General features: G+C 37.9%; 1 protein-coding gene across 1 annotated transcript in view; it reads left to right on the top strand.

Annotated features, from left to right (window-relative positions):
• The window catches only part of LOC139692103 (diuretic hormone receptor-like), a 366,793-nt gene that overhangs the window by 172,039 nt on the left and 171,472 nt on the right, over window positions 1-23,282 (top strand). Inside the window, exon 2 of the mRNA XM_071590138.1 lies at window positions 14,876-15,074. Coding sequence (XP_071446239.1) covers window positions 14,876-15,074 — 199 coding nt within the window. The remainder of the gene's footprint in view (window positions 1-14,875; window positions 15,075-23,282) is intronic.

The following is a 23,282-nucleotide window of genomic DNA, read 5'->3' on the forward strand; positions in this document are numbered from 1 at the left end:
CTTGTAAAGTTTTTTTAAAAATGTCAGAGGCACCCAGGTAAGTAAATGAAAATTCAAACTATAACACGTGATAACAACTTGATAAGAAACTGAGATTAAATAAGAAAGTTTTAATTTCCGCTTGATAATGTGTATATGTCTTGATGATCGATCACTCTCAGGTTCACTTCCAGTCTAGATTGGACTTTGAAGTGAAACCTAAGAGTGAAACTCCGCATGAGCACTTCAAAATTAAGGTTTTGTCACGAACTATAGCTTTTGTCACTGTTTGCGTGACGTTGAAAAAGGACTTATTGCCTTCATGAAATTCGGTCCATTATTTTTTTTCCAGTAGCGTTTTATAATGACATTACTTTTATCTCTTTCTCAAACCATAACGCAATAATCATAACATCAAGTCGGTTAAAATGTTTATGCACGTATATAGTATTAAAAAATTTCAAGTAAGTGACATAATTTATGGCATTCATGTAAAACAGCGTTCTAATACGAGTACAATATTATTTATTCTGAAGGAATCTCTAGAAAGCATTTTTTCAAAGTAGTCATATATCAAGTTATAAATACGTGCGAGCGATGTATTTGAACACCCATGTTTTGTTCCTGTTTTCCGGCAGAAATATTGCATTGAAATTGCAGCTACGCGTGGTACGAGTCATTAATCAGTCCCACGGTAGCAATACACAACCTACTGGGTCGACAGTCCCGAGGGTGTGTGTGGAAAAAATATGAACCATATCCTGTTACTTTTTGTAAATATGGAGATGTCCCATTTTCGCCTCCATCCCTACTTGTCTTCCAAGTATACTCACGGGATCCTGAGTTGAGATATAAAGAGTTAATTGAAAGGGGGAGTTTTGGGATGTGTGTTTTCCTTGTGAATTAGGCATTGCAAAAAAATGCGACCTGAATATTTCACTCAAAACTTGACATCTCTTTCGTGCAATCAACTTGTGTAAAAACGACGGAAAATTCCACTGACTACCTTCCTGCTCTCGGCGACCAATCTACCTGAACCAAATATGTTTCTGGCTTGACATTTTTCCTTAGGTGCTAATTCATGTCTTATAAGTGTACGAGGCATTACTCGGCTAAAATCTGGTAATTTTTTGATGATAAAGTCGAGTAAGGCTAATATTACGCTGGCCCAGATTCCTTAATCCTATTGAAAGAACAAAAAAAACTTATTTATTTCACGTTTCCATTTGAATTTTCAATTTTCAGGTTGTTGAGTTCTTTTAACCATGAAGCAGCTCTACAAAGACACGTCGGAAACCATTTCCGTAATCCTCGTTGAATGCGTTAAGTAACGAACGCACTGCTAATGGGCAGTTAGAAAAGCAATACAGTCCCTGGAAAAACAACAGAAAATATTTACTTCCATGATTAATCGTCTGATTCTGCGAAGAAGAGCATCATAACTTCATTACCAGAGCTCAACAAACATGCCATGCACGAGGAACATAAAATTTAAAAAAAATCTTTTAAAGGGCGCGGCAACATAGCTTTCTTTTTTGAAAGTTGTTTGCTTTTGTAAAAAAGAATTTATGTTGCCGCACCCTGTATAATTACGACAATTCTTTCCTTCAATCCTACACCATTAAATGCACTATCAAGAAATAAAGTAGGGCATGCCTCTTATTTTAATTAACTCCCATACGATACACCCGAATTATTTCAATGCCGTCTTTCACTCATTATTCCCCCTTAGACATTTACCACCTCAGCCACTTAGTCACTACTCTCGAGTCTTTTCCGAGAAGAACCTTTGCCGCCATGTACTTGGGCATCCCTTTAACAGTGAAGGGGAACCCACTCGACCTTTAGGATCACCTTGTTCCTTTATCTAGCGGAACAGCACGCGAGGGGGTTGGATGTAATGCCTCCCCCTCCCACAGTGGCATTACGTTCGGCGACGGAGATGGATATTTTTTCTTTTTCTCATTTTTCATTCCCCTAACGCATTTACCGATCCGTTCCGTCACTTCACTCTCTCGTGGCCACTATGCCACTCCCAATCTTTACCTGTACTTCCCCGCAGGTGGCCCGATATTTGCACTTTACTCGTGATCCTTGTACAGTGCGAGGGAAATACGAAATGTTTCGCTAAGAGCGATGTTTCCCGTCGGAGAATGATCTAATTTAAGGGACGAAACTTAACAAGTATTACTTGTGATTACGACGGCCTAATTCATTATATGAAACCCGTTGCTCTCCAGAGGAGTCCGAAAGGAGAGGACTACGAAAAATGCTCCTTAATACCATTGAGAAATAAAAACGAGGATATAGCACCTCTCGGCGACATGAATGACGGCCGTGTGGTAATGCCCACTCAGAAAAAATTTTGAGTGAGAAAAAGTGTCTCCATTAGTCTCCAGGCTGGGGAAGCAAATGTCATTACAAGATATTCGAAATATTTTTTAAATTATTAAAATCAAAAGTACATCAAATTTACACTAATAATTAACATGATCAAATTACCCATTTTTTTGGCTGAATCAGTCTGAGGAGCAACAAAACTGATACTTTGTAAAGTGATCCTTAATCCTTTTATTGTTGTTTTTACCTCCACCATTCTTAGATCTTAAGTTTTTTTCAGAAAATGTATATGACTCTAACTCCCTTTCATAATAATAGGACTTAATCGGATTGAAGGAAATATCTTTCAACAGTTGAATGTTTTCCCTTATCAAGCATGTTTTTAATAACTAAGCACTATAAATAAATATGACATCTTAATCTTGAATTCCAATCTTAAAACGATTCTCCTAAAATTAAGCTCCTTGACGTTTACAGTTAAGCGCAAATAGGGTTTAACAAGTGATTAAGAGTAATGGTGAGTTAATATCAATTCAACCTGTGGCGGTAGTGCAATCCACAATATTTAATTGGATCCAGTCTGTTACTTCTCTGCTACGTTTAAATCCAATATAGTAAGTTGCTCAATTGAACGTCATTATTTTGTGTCCTTAATTTTCTTCCCAATTCTTGAAAACAAGTCTTATTTTGTCTTCTCCCTGATGATTATCGGCCAAAATCCTTTCCTTGCTCATCTCTTTATGTGTTTAATTTATTTAAATTTAATACTTCTTCAGATAAACGTTTAGCGTCTCATTTCCGTGTCAATCCTGACCTCAATTGGTAAAATTATAAAAACTGTCCAAGGATAAAAATATTGGGCAAATACTCATTTTGTTTGCCAATGCATTATTGCTTAGCTCTTCCGTGGCGATTAGTTGCGCGATTTTATGAGAATATGTGAATAGACAAAGAGTGCATATCAAATGACATTATTTGAAGCTTTATTCGTACAAGACTTAATAAATTAAAAATAAAAATTTTAAGAAATACCTCCATTAAATTTAACAATACCACTAACATCACCTCTGCTCTACGTTACCATTTTCTCAATTCCTCATCTTAATGCCTTCAAGGAATTTCATTTCCGTCTCCTGTCCAGGAATCATCCATCTATATTCATTTTGTGACATTGACACGATTACTCAATGGCTCTAAGAACGTCAATAAAAATATTCATATATAACCGAGGCGCACCCAACGAATGCGACTATTCACCACATGATCATCGCTCAACTAAAATGTATGTATATGATATATTCATTTTGATATTCAAGAAGTAAATTTATGATTTCTGGCTTCAAATTCAAATGAAAATATTAAAATGAACGACAAACAACGGTCCCAACTCAGGAAGGTTATTTGAAATCACCATTATTCCATAGACTAGCATACATTTATGGTGAATATGACGTTACAGCAACAAAATCTGCGCACAATACTTTACTCGTACACATGGAATATGGAATGATTTGTCCTGTCGCACATTACACCATGAAGTCAAATGGACTGACCTTTAACGCAGTCGATGACGGGAAAGGGAAATATTTCAGAGATTATGCTCAAACGGATTCGTAGAATAAAGCCGTCACATTTATGCCGATGGCAGGGAGTTGACCTCCGATTTACCGGGAATCCACCTTTGGGATAGATGAGTAGCTTATGACGAATTATATTTGCTTCCTCGTTAATTTGGTGATAAATGCATCTCCAACAACAAGAGGGGAGGGAATTTAAAGAAAAATAAATTAAAATGGAAAAAATAGTGAAAAACACTAAACTGTATTCATGTCCTCGAATAAATTTCCTTACAAGGCGGTTTCTCGGTACTCTTTAATATTCTTTCCACATTTTTTCATAAAGAATACGAATGTTCCCCTTATATTCTATATATTATCCCATGTCATTGACACAATCTCCCAACCGCGTCAGACCTTCCTGTTCCCCTCCATCTCTCGTACGCCAAAAGAGGAGTAAACAAGTTTTTCTGTGACTTCTTCATGAGAAATTTCTAAGTTCTATTTCGTCTCTTCTAGTTCCTCCAGTTAAGGGTCTGTCGGATAGGCATCTTTCCCCATGATGAGATATCCCCCACTATCTCCGACTTCTCCAGACTTTTTTACACAAATCATTCGTCACGGACTTGGAAGAAAGGGAGCAGAGACGATATAAATAAAATACACAATGTAAAAAGAGCTGATCTCCGATAACTTAGAGAATAATAGATCTATTACCCTTTTCTCAACCCGAAGAAAATTTTTATCTTAAAATTCAAGGATATTATTTCCATGAAGTCCCCACAATAAGTACCGCGGTCCAATTTATCTAATATTACGGCATGCAAGTCAATTTTAGAATGTCAATCAACGTCATGGTTTTACCGAGGAAAAAGTGTGTTTTTTTTATTTAAATAAGAATGAAGTCCACTGACAAAAAATGGCATTCCAACTGGCCACGTTTGAATAAGTTCTATGGGTTACTCAATTATTCACTCCCTTTAAATGGGCTAGTCCAAGACCTAAAATCTATTCGCCAGAGTCTTTAAATCGAAAATTTATAATTCCTTTTAACTAGTGCTTGACCCGAAAGAGAATTACCATGGTATATTTTGTGCTACATATGTTAACTTAGCGGCACAGAACTCCATCTACATCTACATAATGCCCTGCAAGTCGCCCCAAGGGAGTGTGGCGGGGAATGCTAAGTCACTAGCCATGCATGCATGCATTTTTAAATGGCACCTTTACACAAATATCAGTTCCATCATGCACTGGAACCAAGTAATGCATGCGAAAGAAGGTACTTAAATGCAAGGATATTCAACAACATGATACATAAAAATCATGCGGTAACGGTATCATAAAAATGGGTATATCTAAAATGCATGTAGGGTATCTACAAAATGCGTTCACAACCAATTCTAATTATATCCTTCCCGCCAGCGTCACACCTAATTTGGGCTCTACTTCTTCAAGGAAGATAACTTTTAAATCTCTCCGTATGTGATTTGATCTACCATAGAGTATCGGGCCAGTAATATTTATTTAAAATCCTCAGATAAAAATATGCCTCAAATTACCTCAGTAAATTTAACCTGTATTTCAATCTTTGGTCAACTGGTAGTTCCCATCCTAATTCTTCAAACAGCTTCGTGAGACTGCCACCATTTTCATAAACGTTTCAAAAACCAAGGTGGTTTCGAGCCACAATACAAATATAAAACCACATGGGTTGATTACCGTAGGTTACTAGCTTTTTCAACTTTGAAAATCTCTCAACATTTTCATAGGGGCCCGATTATTTCAATTTGTAATTGGTATTTGGTGCTGTGTTATCCTAGTAACCAGCATACAATGGGAACATAATAAATTAATATATACGGAGCAAACTGGTCGCTTACCGCAAATACATATCCAAAAAATACTGAAGACCACTTTTAATGATGGAAATTCTAATAATCATTTATCTGTTAAATTCACGATTTGAGCAACACTAAATGAAACTATTTCATATAAATACAATTTCCGTTTGATTTAAAATGTAACAGAAAATCAGTTTGAGTGCCAGGGAGAAGAGAACACTCATTTCAGAGATATTTTTATCCTCGAAGACGTCCGCCGGGAAATTAGAATGGTAGGTTCGAAAACTGAGAGAATGAATATAAATGGCTGCCGGGTGAGTGATTACGAAAGAAAAGAAGGGGGAAAGTGAGCAAGAGATTGAAATGTAGGTGGCGGGAGTTGCCGAAAAAGTTTTAAAATAACTTGAAGTAAGCTCCGTAGGATTCCCCGGTTGGTCCAAGTCAATGAAAATATACTGATTTAACCAAACTCACGCACTTGAAATTATTTCATGGGAGCAGAGCATCTTCAACAAGTTGACATGGGATTTTTTTACCAGCTCGCAACCCTTTATCACGCCGAGGAAATTTCAATCAAGTAATTATAAAATACGGCGCATTTCGATAAAATCAATTGGAATACTTTGTTTCTAAATACGCACTATTTTAAAATGTTTTTGTAAATGTGAGTTGACTCATCACCAAATTTCAGGCTAACATCGGACTTCGTTACTGCAGCTATTAAATCACATTCTTAGTGTAATATTTTTCTTTATTGTATCTTATCTCCTAAACTGGAATCCAAAGGGAGTATTATTTATTTCTCACAGTTAGATCTGATAAAACTGAATGTCATTTTATTCCTTGAGAAGATAAAAAAACAAAAGTTCGCCATAACTGCATATTAAGGAAATGAGAGAACAAAAATAGTCCAATGAAAACTACACATTGCGGCTTTATTTTTTGTAATGCGTAGATAAGTCACAGAAAATATACTTCTATACGTGATAACTTAAGTATTACTGGTGCCATTGATAACTTGCTGGACTATGCATTAGCAATAAATGGCCATCCACTCATGAAAATGTATTCACCATGGTTAGCATAAATTGTTGTCAACATAACAATATCGTGTGACGATCACTTTCATCCCCACACGAATTTTAACCAAAGTATTTTAGAGGACCGGCAGAAGACTAAGACTGTAAATCTCTTAACGGCGAAGAAGAGAAAGAAAATGGTAACATATTAAGGTTTTATGGAATCAAATAATGTGTAAACAGAAAAAGAAAAAAATGGTGTCCACGATGACGCACGGAAAAATTAAATGGCAAAAAGCTTTAAAAAATACATTACCAGAGTGAGCAAAGGAATAGAAACAGCAAAGGAGAGAATGATAAAGAGTGACGAGGGAAAAAATTGGGGAAGAGAAGGCGTAGGCTGAACAATTGCAAAACCGGAGACGATCGAATTTTCCGCGGAAGAAGGGATGGAAACAAAAGGTGAGCGAGGGAAGTTTCGATGAAGGTTAGAATATGAATTTGGGAAATAAGCGAGGTGGAACCAAAGTCCATGGGGATCGGAAATGGAATGCCAAAAAGCGAAACAAAAGACGGGACGCGAGATTGGAACGCTTGCAACGGGAATGGGAAATGGCGACGGCTGCGGGAGAGTGCTCTCCACAAAGTTTTCCCCTTTGGAAACACGGGTTTCCCCGTTGGCATCGCCGTCGGCAGGGGACCAAGAGCGTGCCCATTCCGGGGCGCCTATTTTGGTAGGAAATCAGTGGGAAACTCGAATCCTGATGCAATAAGTGCGACGGGCAAAGCCTTCGATGAGCCCGAAGTGGTTTTCGACAGGGGGTAGGAATCCACGTTTTTCATCCGACCCAGAGGAAACACCAACAGAAAAAAAATTATTCCTCTCGACCGTCAACCATTACCGATTTTTTGGTTGTAGGAGATTTTTGTGATAATTTTTAGCTTTTAACATGTTATGGGTAATAATAATATGCCATGAATTAATATTTATGCTTATTTTTGTGAATTCGTGAAATATTTTGTTTTTTATCAGCGATGAGCACCCGTCGATGGGAATATGATTTTTTAGCAAAATAAAATGTTACGAGATATTTATTATTCACAAATTTAAATTTTAGATTGTTCCCTAAACTCATTCATTATGAATAGTTGTTTTTGGTTTGAAATAAGAATGCAAAAGAATAATAAAAATATGTTTTATTTCTCACCCTTATTTTTTTAAAATTTCTTTCTTAGATTTGCTTTTCAGCGGCTTGGGTGGCAGAATAACTAAAGAAAGACCCAGTAAATAATTGCATTAATTAAAATTTTCTTGCGGGAGTTGTAGATTGTTTATAATTGTGAACTGTTTCCACCTGAGAGGCTTTATATATCAGCCACTGGCTTTCTCGACTAAGCTTACGAGTATGTCATCAACAGCTCGTAAGAACTCAAAATATATAATTAAATATCATGTTAACTATTTATCATTAGTTCCCTAATTGTTACTTACTAATTATTTGCATGAGTTGCCTTACCATTCGTATTCTAGCATTGACATATTAACAGTTACATACTGAAGGGCTCATGCGTTAAAGATTTCTATCTCATACTTCACGAGGATATGAACTATCTAAACTGTCACAGCAACCCTTTACGCAACATATATGCTTATATGAGTGCATAGAAAAATGCATACCTGATTTTATGAAAATTCTTAACCTCCAAAGGGTGGTCAGGTACTGAGAAAAATGCAAAAAAACGTTCCAAGCGTAAAGTTTGTTTTTGTGCAAAAAAATAGTTTAATATATTGGCCCACGATTCACTGCGATCTCAATTATTACTAAAATATTCTTTCAGGTTATTTTGAAACTGCTTATTTTTTGGCAGGCCTTCGGTGAGTTAACCATGCATGCAGTTACGCTAAGATTGGTAACATCTCCCTCACCTCCTTCCACCCATCGAAGAACGAAGTTTGACGAGAAAATCCATCAGATATTTACGGAGAAACCCTTGAAATATCGTACGTCCATGGGTGAATATCCTCACGGGAGGAAGCTGGGTCGAGATAGCCCGAGGGACGAGACCAAAATGCAGCTGTGGACCGTCGTTGTACACAGAAAACTACAAGCCGACTGTCGAGGGAGTAAGGAGAGTCCGGAGGGAACGGACAGGAAAGACCCTTTGGTCGAAAAGGGCCGTAAAAGAGGAGCAAGTGAAGAAAAAAACAAATCACAATGATGGTAACGCCTGGAGAGAATTTTAGGGAGAGTGGAGAATAGGAGAGAATTTTAAATTAACGACGCGCCGCTACAGCTCCACGCAGATCTTCATTTATTTTATCGCTCGTATTTTAAAAGTTTTTTTCTACCATTGGTACCAATTCGTATCACAGGTGGTACACTTCACGAGCCTGCACCGGTGCAGCTGGATTCACGTAACGGGAAGGATTCGGTAACCTTAAATGTTACATGTAGATTAATGGGGTCGACTAGAAACACAGGATGTTACTTTAGTTTGTGGAAGGAAGCCAGGAGTGCCTACGGAGTCAAGGATTACGGCTTGTGAAATCCCAAGCACAAATTTCTCCCCCTTCATTAATCAATGAACATAAAAGGATCAACCTGAGAAACTTTACAGAAAGGATTAATAATTAAAAATGATAATGAAAGGGCAATGTACAATTGTGATAGCACGATCAATTATGATATCACAAACGCGAAAGGGGAGTGATCATGAAACGAATGACGAATCATGAAAACTTTTGTTTCACTTGCTTCACTTTCTTTTTGTGAAAGAATACATTTGTGCGACTGTTTTTCAAGTTCATCGATACAACATCCAACTTGCTGAATTTTTTTGGTGTTCCCTAATCGCTGCAGCTAAGGGGAGTGATAAGTGCTTCCATCTCCCTCAATGCCCAGGTTACTTTTTGCAAATCATCCCTAACTCAGATTTTAAAATACCTCGAATTTGATTTCCTCGAGGAAAGAGAACAATAAATATAACCTTTATAATTCAAACTCCTAAGTTTTATCAATATTGTCTTCATGCCTAAAATTAAAATTGCTTAGTGTTCTTCCCTCCCACTCTCTGAGTGTTTCTTTAAGAAATGAATTTCTTCCTCTGATGACCTTACTACTCAATCTATTTCCACTCGGTCATTGTCGGAGTTCGTAAACTATTTAACCGATTATACTAATTTTTTTAATTAAACGCTTGATTTCTATAGCTTACACGAATACTATCTGAAACTATTTAATTACCCTCTCAATTAGATTCTACTGCTGACCCTTGAAGCAAGTAGCGAAATGTTCAAGTAAAATTTTTTACATTGTGTTTGCTTGACGGGAATTATACGAAATCGAAAATCAAATAAACCTAACCCGCGGAAATTCAAAATTCGCGATACTTTTTGAACAGACCGCATACTAGCCTTAAAAAAGGTGTTTTATTGACTCCTCTGGTCGAGAGATCCAGACACTAGAGCGCAAAATTAAAATTACTGGAGGCTATGGAGACAAATAAAAGCGCACAAAAATAACTCTTAAGAAGAAGGGGGACTGGTGGGCACTAGCGTTTCACTTGCGAAGCGAGGAGGGGAATTTCAGTTATGGAGAGGGGAATGTGGACGAGAACAAGGCAAGACCTTTAAATACTGAGACAAAATAAGAAGAAGAGGCATTTCATGCTCTCCCATCTTCAATGCAATCATTTCCCCCAAGGGTTAAAAAAAGTAATTTGGGAATGCCGAGAAAACGCTTAACCTTAACATTGCCGCTCATATGTATACAACAAATTTTTCATCGTCGATTTTCTCATTTTTTTATTATCAGCGGTTTGGGTCATTAGATACTGATGCAAAGCTCAGTCAACAATAGCATAAATTAAAATTTGTTGAGATAAAGAGTTCTAACGAGTGAGTACTTCGAAGTTTGATAAAATCCTTTGACGCACAGAAATTGAGATTTTTTCGTGATTCAATAACCACGTACACCTGCTTTTAAATTATAGAAGATAGTGCCAAACAAAAAATGTCGGCCATGCCTCACATCACGAGCGTGGTTCATCCCTTATATTGGTAATTTGGAGGCACAAAACAAACCTTATATTAAGAGCGCGAGAATTTTAATTCGCATAAAGAGGTTATGTGAGCTTTAGGGATAAATCCTGGCTTAAGTGCTACATAATTCAAAAACCACCAAATCCCCTACTAATTTACAAAGTGGGCAAAAAAAGGGAGAATTAAGATGCACCATAAGCCCATTGTTTAGAATTAGATTCTATTATTATTATTAGGTAATCTAAATCGAAACCATTCGTATAATAAATTGTTTTATTTTACCGTTTTATTGACCGGCTTTGATGTAGTACATCGAAACCTTCCCCATTCATTACATACATTCCCCAAAAAGCAAAATATTCAACAAAATTGTCATTAAAATGTATAATGTAAATATGTTAGGATTCTGGAGACAAGTAAAATAAATAGATGATGAATTCTCTGCCTCTATTTACAGTGCATTGCAAGGCTGCCTGTCGTTCCTTGTCAGGCGAGCAACAAAATAGAAATTTGGTACAAATTCAGGCAAAATTGCATCAATTTTCCGTGGTGATCCCCTTTACTACACTGCCTCATCAATTTTCACTAGAGCATTGAAATAAACTAAACTTTCCTTGGTAATCACTCGGTGAGTGCTTCGGGTGCTCGATTGTTTTCACTTCCTCATCCTATTCACCCTCTTGAAAGGGTAGTTTCTTGCTTACACTACGCGCGGTTTTCTGCACGGACGAAGTTGTCTCATAAAGGTGTCCCTGTATCCCAACATCTCCTTACCCTCACCCTAAAACCATGTATTCGCTCTGGCGTTTACGAAACCCCTTTTTCAAATCCTCGTTCCTCAAAACATAAGGGCTCTCTCCAGGAATGCGCGGCAGCGATGAAACAAGATGGATGAGAGCCTACATTGCTCCTTTACGGCCACCTCAACTTGGAGGATTCATCATCATTAACCTGCGAAAGCCTCCAGACACTTCCGATAGATGGGGTTGAAACGCGGATGGGTTCCGCGGGAAGGGAAGATCGAAGTAAGAAAGCATAAAGACTGCAATCCCGCGTGGCACTTTGTGGGAAAATCTGCCCCGATTCCCTCCCTGAACTTTATTATCCACGGAAAACTCTTCCACAAAGGATTCAAAGGCCGTTTTCTGGAAATTGAGAACTGACGTCAGATCAGATTCGCCCTGGGTGGAAATAAATGTTTTGAATGCAGTCCGGTCTCTACAATTGGTGCACCTCCTGTAGAAACTAAGACCAGAGCTTTCATTCTACCGTAATTGAGCCAGAATTTAACCGATCAAGAGATATCTTGGAGATAATACTAAACAGAGCATTTCCAAGTGCCATTGCTTAATACTATTCTCCGGAATAAGTCTCGGGATTTTGCGAAACTATACATGACAATATTATACTTCATATTTTGAATGGCATACGAGCACGCAGATTTGTACGATTCATCATTATTGCCTCGATATCTTACATTTTCTCAGCTACCTTTAACTCGCTTCCTTTCTTCACAAGGCCTAAGTGTTTGCAAAAAGTATTTATTATTTTCCCTTCTAGTCAATGGACTCGCTGGGCTTCCTCCTTTACCTACGACAGAGGGTGTACACCACCATATGATGATGAAGTCCAATTTTGTGGCATTAAATTAATAGTGGTAGTATTAAGACATCTATTAAAATCTCTTCGCAGCAATTATGCAATCTTTAGCATTATTGCAATTCGTATAACACTCAGGAAGTTGAAAATGTTTGACTAATTTATGCTAATCAAAAAAATTAGCATAATCTATAAGGCATTATGAGTGACAAGACGAATGCGTTAAATTGACAAAATCTGATTACAAATGCACGAGTCAGAGCTTTTAAAAATAATACCATCGATTTCATCAGCTAATCAAAGCTACGAGTTTGAGAATAAATGAGTCATGGCATTACTCTTCGCAAATGGTTCAACCTCCGTTTATTCCATCAAAGGAGGGAACATATATCAACATAAAGACAAATATACATTGTGGTCATATGTATCTAGAGAAACTTTTTTTTTTAATGACCGAAACGATTTAAAGGTTACCGAATAATTTCAACGTATTTCTAAGGGTAAACATTTTTATGTTTGTTTTATGTCCGACCAACGTTAGGAAGATGCCAGGAAAATACGACCACAGACGTTCCTCCCCTTGAGACACTTGGCCTTGGAAGAAGAAAATAGGACTCCCCTTTCCTCCACCAACTCCCTCCGTCACACACACTCACACAAACTCACACACAATCCCGTTTTGCCGACGGAGTAGATTACGTCTACCTTCTTACCCCTTCCAGGAAGCGCCAAAACCCACCACCATCCGCCCATTCCTCCATACGACTGACTCTTCGCCGCAGGCAGCTAAAGCCAGCCCATCATCGCTCCCCAAGCCGAATGTCTATCCACCGGATGACAATGGCTCCTTCCTTTCAAGTGTAATCAACGCTTTTATTGGACCGCTCCTTCTAGTGAGGAGGCGGGGAGGCGAAGGAGGCGCACGTCGAGGCGCGGGGAGGAAAAGGGGGGGAGAGGAAAAGGACGGTGCCTGGAGAATGGACGGGCGTCTCTGGGTCTTATTTGTACTCCATTGATCTCCCCGCTCCTCGCTACCTCAGAGACCTCCGAGTCCCGAAAGAGTAAACCCACCCCCAATCCATCTGTGAATCCGAATGGAATGCCATGAACATGTCTGCAGGCCCGTCTGATTTCCTCGACGGGAAAGAAGGAAAAAATATGGATTGAGCTGGCTCTTTGGAAGACGGAGGATAATCCACATGGAAGAGCTGTAGTGTATGTTTAAAATAGGATGGAGAGGACGCTGAATGCTCCTGGAATCAATCAAATTATTTACGCCGAGTCCCCATGACAGCTCCAATTGAGGAACAGATGGAAGTAACTACAGCCCATAGCGGGGATTTTGCCTTCAAACAAGCGTTCAAATCCAAATATCGGAATCGTTTTACCGGCAAATATGCGCCAATCAGGTGAAATAGCAGGCTTTATGAAGTTATGAAAAAATAAAATATTCCATCACGGGGAGAAATAAGTTTCCCCCACATTGACCCTGACATTTCACATCAGTATCAGCTTCAGCGTGAATATTGGAAATTTAGAATGGAGATATTAACAGAAATTTATTTATTTATTTATGTAGTATAAGTCCGAAAACAGCACATTTTGGCCTTTACATCGAATTATTAACAACGATAACAATGGAAACATTTACAAACACCCAAGCCAAAGCCAAAGATGGAGGGAAACTCACCCAGGCGGGAATCGAACCCGCGACCCTTGGAATGGCAGACGAGGACGTTACCCCGCCGCCACCGGGGTCGGCAAATTTAGAGCACCTATAGATTTCAAGAGTTTAAAAACTGGAAGAGGGCTAGGGATTAACGAAGTTCATTGAATTTTCTCTCATCTATTCCAATTAAGGGGCTAAAAATACTGTATCTACACATAGATAAGGTGGAATATTGTTTTATAATTATACTTAGTCTATTTAAACTAAACCCATTTTAAAACGCAAAGAACTGATCCTTGCTAATGCCAGAAAAAGAAATTAATTGACCTATTTCTCCTAACTACACCAATATAATGTTAAAATATACGTACCGTGTATATTTATTTTCCACTCATATAGTAAATTTCATTTATTAATGTCTTTTACCAGAAAAAAAAATACTTTTCCAGGCTTCAATATTCCTCCATTATCCTTCTTAAATGATGACAAAACTCATAAAACTAAATTTTTATTTAACCCCACAGCTCTTAGATATCAATTTATGCCTCCATTTATTTGCTAGCGATTAATATTTATATTTATACCTATTATTACTTTATTCAGATTATTTGTCATACTGAGAAAAAACCAAATTATAAATTATATTCCTCTAGTACACCTCTCTTATACCTTCAAGCTGCTTATTTAGTTATTAATGAAATTTGAATCCGTGTATTAAATAAATAAGGAATTCACATTAACATTAAATATTCGTGGAAATATTAAATTTTGCTAACGACCTACTCAAAATTAATGAATTCACCACAATTTATTTTTTTTAATTTCAGAGAACGCCACAAGATTTTGTCATGAAAACGGGACGTGGGCGACGTACACGGACTACACGGGCTGCCAGGAGGTGGAATCCCCGGGAGGAGGCCCGATTTTCGGTGGCGGAGTGGAACTGGCGACGACCCTTTACCTGGCCGGATATGCATTGTCCTTAGCAGCGTTGGCTGCTGCCATTTCCATTTTCATATATTTCAAGTGAGTAATAATCACGACCATAATTACTGCCGTGTACTCAAGAGGGCACTGTGCACATGACACACTCATTGTCTTTTTAAGTGGGATGGTTACTTCATGCAAAATTTACAACGATATATCCCATGAGATTTTCGTAAAGCGGCCCTCATGTTGGTACATCACACGAGTTGCGGCACCAGGTCAATTTTTAATCATCGGAAAATGATCCATCTGTGTTCCTAATTACTCCCAACGATCCAGCGTCCAACTCCTTTCAAAGAAAGTCTTTAACTTTAGCCCTTTTAATGGAATTAAATAGAATTAAAATAATTGCATCACTGGGAAATAATTCTTTAACGTTTAAGGGTCGATGCAACAAGATTTAAGGAGCAAAACATCAACATGAGAATGATTTCCATCGATAACAAATATTGTACGACGACTCGGACTTAAGATTTAATAATTATCTTCCGATCATCCACCAATCCTAAGCGGAGACTCATGTATCAAAAAAGACGCACATACTCTTGACGTAGAAAATTCCCTTGAGATTCTCAAAGCGAGGAGACTGAGCCAATCTAATACAGCCCAAAAAGGGGGACCCCATCATCTTCCTCAAAGACTGTATGATGTTTTCCGCCTTTATAATAGAAATAAAATTGGTCCCTGAAGTAAAATATATAAGTGCTCATATGGGGGTTCACCTGATGCATACACCGTCCATCAATTGACTTAAAAGGTACTCAGTCCGGAAACAGCTTCCGAATAACGTCATTTTTTTCTCATTTTTACGCCTCCAGACTTAAAGGAACCCCTTTAGAACATATGGACCCTATGCTGAAAATGTACGTTATTTTTTTAGCTCAACATCATTCGACCGGTCGTTATTTCCACCCTTTTCATCGACATCCACTTCTCCGCCTCCGGAATCCCACTCCAAGTGCGTCCCCGGAGGCCATTCCCTGAGTAAGCTCTTCGTGTTGCCATTACGCCATCGCTTCGTAAATTTAATAGCTCGCTCTCTCTCTCTCTTCGTCCTCTCCGTTTTTTCTAAAACAATTTTCCCCCCCTTAAAAACCGTTTCTTTTTATCAACACTTTCCTCTCCTACTGCCTTTCATACCGTTACCCCAACCTCGAATAGCACTTTCCATAAAATCCGCCTTCTCTATGACTTCACCTTTCCCCCGCCCCGCTAGCCTAAGGGCAGACGCGCGCTCCCCCCGCATTCAAACAACGTCCTCTCAGAGTAATTCACTTACCCTAAGTCATGAAAGAGAACTTGCTGGTTTATGCCAGTAGATGTTCCCTTGCGATAAACGCGATGAATCTACAGCCATCGCCGTGTGAGACACAAACGCATCCCCCCTGTTTGCGAAAACTATATCTTTAAGCGGACTGAGCAAGCGGGTGGATACCGTTAATTTTTGTTCGAAAGAAATGAGAGACTTTAGGGAATAACGTCTCACGCCTGAGTGAGGCACGAGGATTTTGTATTCGTCTCGGGGAAAATTGAAAGGAAAGGAGAGGAATTCCATCCGTCCATTTTGTTTGAACATTCGTCACTCAAGCTAAGAGAACAACGATTTCGATAAAATAATACGATTAATGTCGTATTTGATAACGGTGAAATCAGATCTATGGAGGTTCGATTTTACATTTAAAAGCTACTGATGCAATTCGGCATAAAACATGCAAGACAGAAACGAAAGAGAATCGGGATGGTGTGGTGACTTAAGTACTTACTAGCTTCCCAATCAGGAGGCCCGTATTCGAATCCTGGAGACGGCAGAACTTTTTCAGTTGCATCCCGATCCCATGCCTTTACTTTAGATACCTTATGGAGAGCAATTTGGGTGATTACGCCTTACGTCGGATGGCACATTAAACTGCCGACCTGTTGGCACCTTTCGTTAAGAGTAGGCTAATGCCGACAAAGGGTTTCTCTCAGCTCTTCCTCTTTTCCTATCCATATTAATGGCGAAAATGACCTCAGCTGTCGGTGTCACTGAGTAGCTGTGGCTCAGTTGCAAAGCTACTACTACTATTATTGAAGCGAAAATTATCCCAGCGGGTTATCAGACTAACACAATAATTCTCTGAACGACTACCTTAGATACAAACATTAGGGCATGAAAACTAAATCCTAGAAACTTTTGTTGCAAAAGGTATGTTAAATCAATTTTTCCAAAAAAACGGTGAAATATTCTCTAAACTAGCCAGTAGACAATAAGAGAGAAAGATTTCAGGAAAGAATAGAATGTCGAACCGTTTTTTCCTCGCACAATTCTCAACTGCAACAAAAACTGAAGAGAACTGTATATATCGCGACTTACGTAACTACATATTGAATATTCATCTACCCTCATCTTCATGACTTTTCTGGCACCATAAAACAATATGCAAAATCTTTTGATCAATAAGTAATATTTTGAAAAAGCTGTTTCTGTCTTTCACTCCTGCCAAAAAAAATTGGCTTGCAAATTGTGGAAATCGGTTCGCAAAATTTACTGATCAATTTCCTTGTATCATATCCATTCACTGTCAATTTTCCATAATTTCTTCAACCTTTCTGATTTGTGGAGTTTGTACGCTGCAGAACTTAACCGGTTTAACTTGTTTGCAAGCACGAGAAAAGAATATGATTTACAGTGGTCGTAGAACTTTGACCTTTCGTGCGTTTTCAAGTTAAAAATTCATTGTCAATCAAATGTTTTTGCTACCTCAACCGAAAATTTGTATCCATTTCAAATACCACTGAAAATATTATGGGGAAGAAATAATCATTAATCCCAATCTTGGCCCATTTAAAATGATTTATCACTATTATTTTTGGGTGTTAACCTGATTGTATTTTTCTTTATTGCGTTATGAATTTTCTCAATATCGTGTTTTTTTTAAGTATGGCTGTATTTTGTTTGTTTGCGTGAATATACGATTTAATTTCCATTGTTTTGATAAAACTGATGATTTTTTTGCCGGCAATGCCAGTTATGAACAATATGACGTGTACAACTGATACGTTTACAATTTTCCATGAAGAGTTCTTTCAACTAAATGGTTACGGGAGTGTATTTTGACATTATATTCTTGACATGCCATATTTAAGTCTTTTGAAATAGATATATCTATTAGTAATAATTTTATTTGATAATGAGCTATTAAATGCATTGTCCGTTCTATTGCTTATTGTAGTTTTATCAGTAAGTAGTTTATTGTCCCAAATATATTCTGCATTCCTCATTTTCATGGATGTTCTCAGGAGTATGGAGTGCCTATTGTAATTAGTTTATGTTTGGCTACAATTTCTTCGCGTATTAATTTCGCTGCCTTGCTGTGTGTGTCGGTGTATTCTACTATATTCCGGCAAGATGTTTTCATCCGCATGTTAGGTTTTCTATGGTTTCTCCACATTGTTGGTATTTTCTGAATCTATCTGCATCCATATTATCTTCCTTTATACACTATATGTTGCTCCTTCTTGCTATTACTCGATCTTGTATTGCCATTACAAAACATGCTGTTTCTGAAAAGAGATGCCCAAATATGAGCCATGAATAAGATAGTGTTTGCGTTTTTTATCAGGTTTTGCACAACTTTGTACCGGGTACTATGCAATGCAAATCCTTGACAAGGTTTCTTTCTTCTCCATTTTTAAAACCCTCCCCCACATTCTCCTCCCCTAGATTCACCGGTGTAAAAGCCTTGTCTGCTTTAACTATGGCATATGTTTTTATTCCTTAGCAGACTTCTTGAAGTTTAGTTTTGATTTCGGAATATTGTCTGAGTTTAAACTTTTCTTTCTAAGTTACTCTTTGAGGTTAGTGTAGTTTATATTAGGGTTCAGACCAAAAACCAGTTACTCGTAATTGCAGGTTTCCCCCCGTATCATGTTCATAAGAAAATTATTTTTGAGTGCTTCAATTTCTGCAGGTGGTTTGATATTGCCACTTTCTATGTTTTTTATACTTATTAATGCCAAATTCGGGATTGGTTTCTTTTGGGAATTTTTCGGTGCTTTTTTAAATAGTGTGCGTTTGATTGCTTGCAAAGATTTTTATTTCTCACTTATTAAAGAAGCCATAAACATTAATCAACACGAATGTCGGTTTAGTAGGTTATGATAGAGTTCAGCCAGTACCAAGCCCGACGGCGTGTGAAATTTGCACATCAGGGTAGCGGGGGCAGCTCCTTTCCCTGTGCCAGTAATGGTCTCCCAGAAAGATCTGCTACCCGAAAAATCACATAGCTTGGGTGGAACTGCAGGTTCCTAGAGTGGCTTGTCCGGGAACTCCGGTCAGCAGTCCAATGCTCGACCCTTTGAACTACCGCGACCTACTTTATCATTGTGAAAATGTCAAACAGGACAAATTCGTGTAATGTTTAGCTTCCCTAGTAGTCGGCCATCCTGGAAATTCTATTATGTTTCTTCAAAAATCCAGTAATTCGTAGCAACGATACCTAAGAACGTCCACACACGATTATAAATTAGCATTTTTCCCGAGTGCCAACAGATCCCATTTGATTTCAATGTTATCCAAAAGATATGACATGCTGAAAAACTAAGTCAAATAACGCAGACGCTTATATATTATACGGTTTTTAATGCAAATGGACTGAAAATCTTCAACGGTTTTTCAATATCCAATGTACAACCAAATGCTCAAAATCACTGTGCTGAGCTTGTGTAATATAATATACTTCACCCATCACCAATTGGAAGCTCCAGGCTTGGTTAATAAAACTATGTTTGTCTAAAATGCAGAAATTATAATTGTAACCAACGAAAAAATTCTTCCCTTGGCAGTCAAATTTTATATCCACTTTAATTACCATGGCTACAAAAGTTTCCGTTAGCAGCATTTGGCTGAAGTCATGATTATTTTATTTTCTCTAAGTGCTTATGAAATGCCTTATTAAATACGTTTTTATGTGTTTTGTTCTAATTTACACGATTCTCTATGGAAATCCATGTATTAAAATTTCATCACTTTCAATTATTTGCAATTACCAAGTAACAAATATAGGCAGTATGTTGATAGTTAATTTGCACAATAAACAGTTAATACAGAGGGAGCTAATAAGATTTCAAAGAAATTATTTAATTTTTAATTTCAACAGCGAATGTAATCAACAGGATACAGTATTCATTTGGCATTAGAATGCACACAAACCTGTTTCCTAAATAAATTTACCAATTCTGATTTTCATTTTCAAGGAACGTCATGGAAGAGACACGGCGTCTTTTAATGAAATCATTATCTGGGAAAGGATTCATCCATTTGCGGGCTAGTTGTAACGATCAAGCGGGTTTTGCATAATTGAATACGTATCCCCTAAAATTCAGTGATGTTTCAGAAGCAATTACAAATGTGTTCGGATCAATGGAGCCGGACGCTTTGTTCACAATAATCCGGCACACACATGGCTCCGTAATGTCCATGTCCACCCTTAACCCACCGGAAAGCTGTCGCCGGGAATCAAGTACCATATTAAGGAAAATAAATCACAAACACGACCATGAGTCCAGTCGTGCGTCATGATTCACCCGGGTGGAATCGCGGTTCTGGATTCCCTCGCCAGCTCCCCACGACGAAGTGTGTACGAAACAAATTCCGAAAAGTAAACTTTCGCGTCATTTTTTTTCGCGAATGATTTCGTGCGTTTCCACGATCGGAGGAAGCCTACTCGAAAAAACTCTCCCCTTTGTCCTTTCGTAGACGGCGAGATGGAAACATTAAGGTGAATATTTTCGTGCCTACTTAGCTTCTAATTGATGGAGTCAACGAAAAAACGTTACAATGCGAGGGGCGTGATTTCAAGTGCAGGGAGGGAGAGTGCAAGTGCGGTCTGAGTGTGTGTTGCTCGTCGAGGGGTGAGCGGATGGACGCGAGGTGAAAGGATGAGACAAGAGGAGCAGCAAAACACCGCCACAACCAAAATCTGTAACACCCGTAATGGGGAAAAAATGAAAGAGTGAGAGAAAGATACATTACACTCTTCGCCAAAAGCCGCGCACTCCCTCAAGAGAGTGGAAGCAGAGCGAGGACAAACAATGTGACATCCGGTTGTCATGAGAAGATACCTCTGTTCGCCATCCGTGCGACGAAGGAGGCATAGGAGAAAAAGAAGGGGGAGGGACGTCACTCGTTGCGATGTATGATTGCGGGCACGTGGGTGATGCGGAGACCCTGGGTTTGTGTTCGAGCATATGAGTTATGCAAAAACGTTACGAAACACTTTTTCCAGGCGTAACATATAGAATCTATTCATGGTGATGACCTGAAGTTGGCGCATGACGTCGAAACCCGAGTCGTCATTAATAATTATGTGTATGGAACAAAAAAATGTTGCCAACAGCATCACAGAACAGTTGAAAGGGATCGCTTTATCCACAAAGTGCTAACAAACCTTTTAACTGTAACCGTGATAAGTATCCAAGGAAAAAAAATATTTTTCCTAACGATGACAAAATTTGGTCATCTCCTTACGATAATATGTCGAAACCTAGCTTGTAGATGTGAATTAAATGGTATTTAGATCCCGGGTGCAGGGAACCGTCGTTAGTCGTCGGAGAGAAATTACAAGCTCCTTGTCGCCTTACGTAAATTACTTAAATTCCTTAGTGCCTCCATTTTCCTCTCTCACTTCCCTTCCCTCTCTGAAGGCTTGACTACTCCAATTACCCTCAGGTGCCCTCAGCAATAATGCGCCTTCCTATTACCTTCATTAGTAAAGCCATTTTTGCTACTACTACCTGCACTCCAACTAAGATATAGTTTAAGGGCAACAACTACCCCAGGTTTCATTGTTCCAGAAGAAATGGGAAACATCCTTCAGCTTGGCCAGACGTCCGCGGGTTCAAGGAAATCACGCTGAAATTTCAGGAATTTCTCGCCATCTTTCATAACTTCTCGCCGGCTATCAGAAACTCCAAGTAAAGGAAACACATTATTGATGGCCTAATGTCAATGAAAAGTAATAAATGCATAATAAGAAGACACCAAAAATGCCAAATCACATTTCAGAGCATTACATTTAAATGCATACTCGCGAATTAGTGTCCTGGAGTTGACGAAGTTATCACATTAGTTTGAGCACTAATAAAATACACGAATAATGCCTGGAAATAATAGGGAGGTTGAGTCAACTAACGAGCTATTCAACTTTATTTTATAAATCCTTAAAATCCATCGGAGAGTAATGAGGAAAAAGATCGAAAAGATATTGGAAAACGTAAGATGCCCTGGGAAATCTGAAAGTATTTCTCACTAAGCCTACGTATTTATGAAAGGAAAAGTGTAAATTCATTTATATTAGTATTAAAATTATGACCGCAATAGAAATGGGTTTAGTTGTTTTGATCTTGATACAATATTTTTATTAATTTATAAAATATCTGTTATTTTACCTAGAAACAAGATTTCAAACTAAAATAACAGAAATAGAGCAAAAACACATTGTTAAACTGATTTGCACTCATTATTTCATTCGAGCACGCTGAGAGAAGTCATGGTTAAACACCCCTTGTCTGTCAATTATTCACCATAATATTACTTTTTGTATATGAGGACATTACAATAAATTAAGTGTTCGAATTTTACTATTTGAAAGTTTAATCATTTTTTTATACCATTTTCTGGATAAATTTAATGTTTTGAGTGAAAAAACTCCCCTGGAAAGTGAATTATTTTTAGTGAATACAAATTACGAATCTAATGTAATTGTATTTTAGGATATCCAGCGGGCATAAATTCTAATGATATTTTTATATATTAAGTAAATCTCCAAATCAAACATTTTCTACGTTTGTAAGAAATATTTTTGAAGTGTTGCCTACGGTACTAACCGCGATTTGCCTGCAAATGCTAATGAAACATTTGATACTGTCATTGCTGCTGATTAATTCACCCGATGTTTAATCTAAACTCATTGTTAACACTGTGTTGGCAGCCGTTTTGATAAAACATCATTTATTCCGCAAGTTATATTATATTTGACGTTAGCACATCAATATCATTAGTCTTGTATCATCGACAACATTAAGCTTCAGATGAACCGTTAAGAGCCAAGTTGATTTTGTGCTAAATAGTACGGAGTGTTATTTGTCTCCTAACGTATGGGATACCTTCATCAAGTTGTTTATTGATGGAAATTTTATTTTCATGCTACATTTAATTCTGATAGTAAGTAAACAAATTCTTTCCTTGTTTGAGGAAAAAAAATTCAG

This window comes from Hetaerina americana, unplaced genomic scaffold, assembly GCF_022747635.1.
Source record: "Hetaerina americana unplaced genomic scaffold, ioHetAmer1.1.p SCAF_4, whole genome shotgun sequence".
NCBI classification, from domain to species: domain Eukaryota; kingdom Metazoa; phylum Arthropoda; class Insecta; order Odonata; family Calopterygidae; genus Hetaerina; species Hetaerina americana.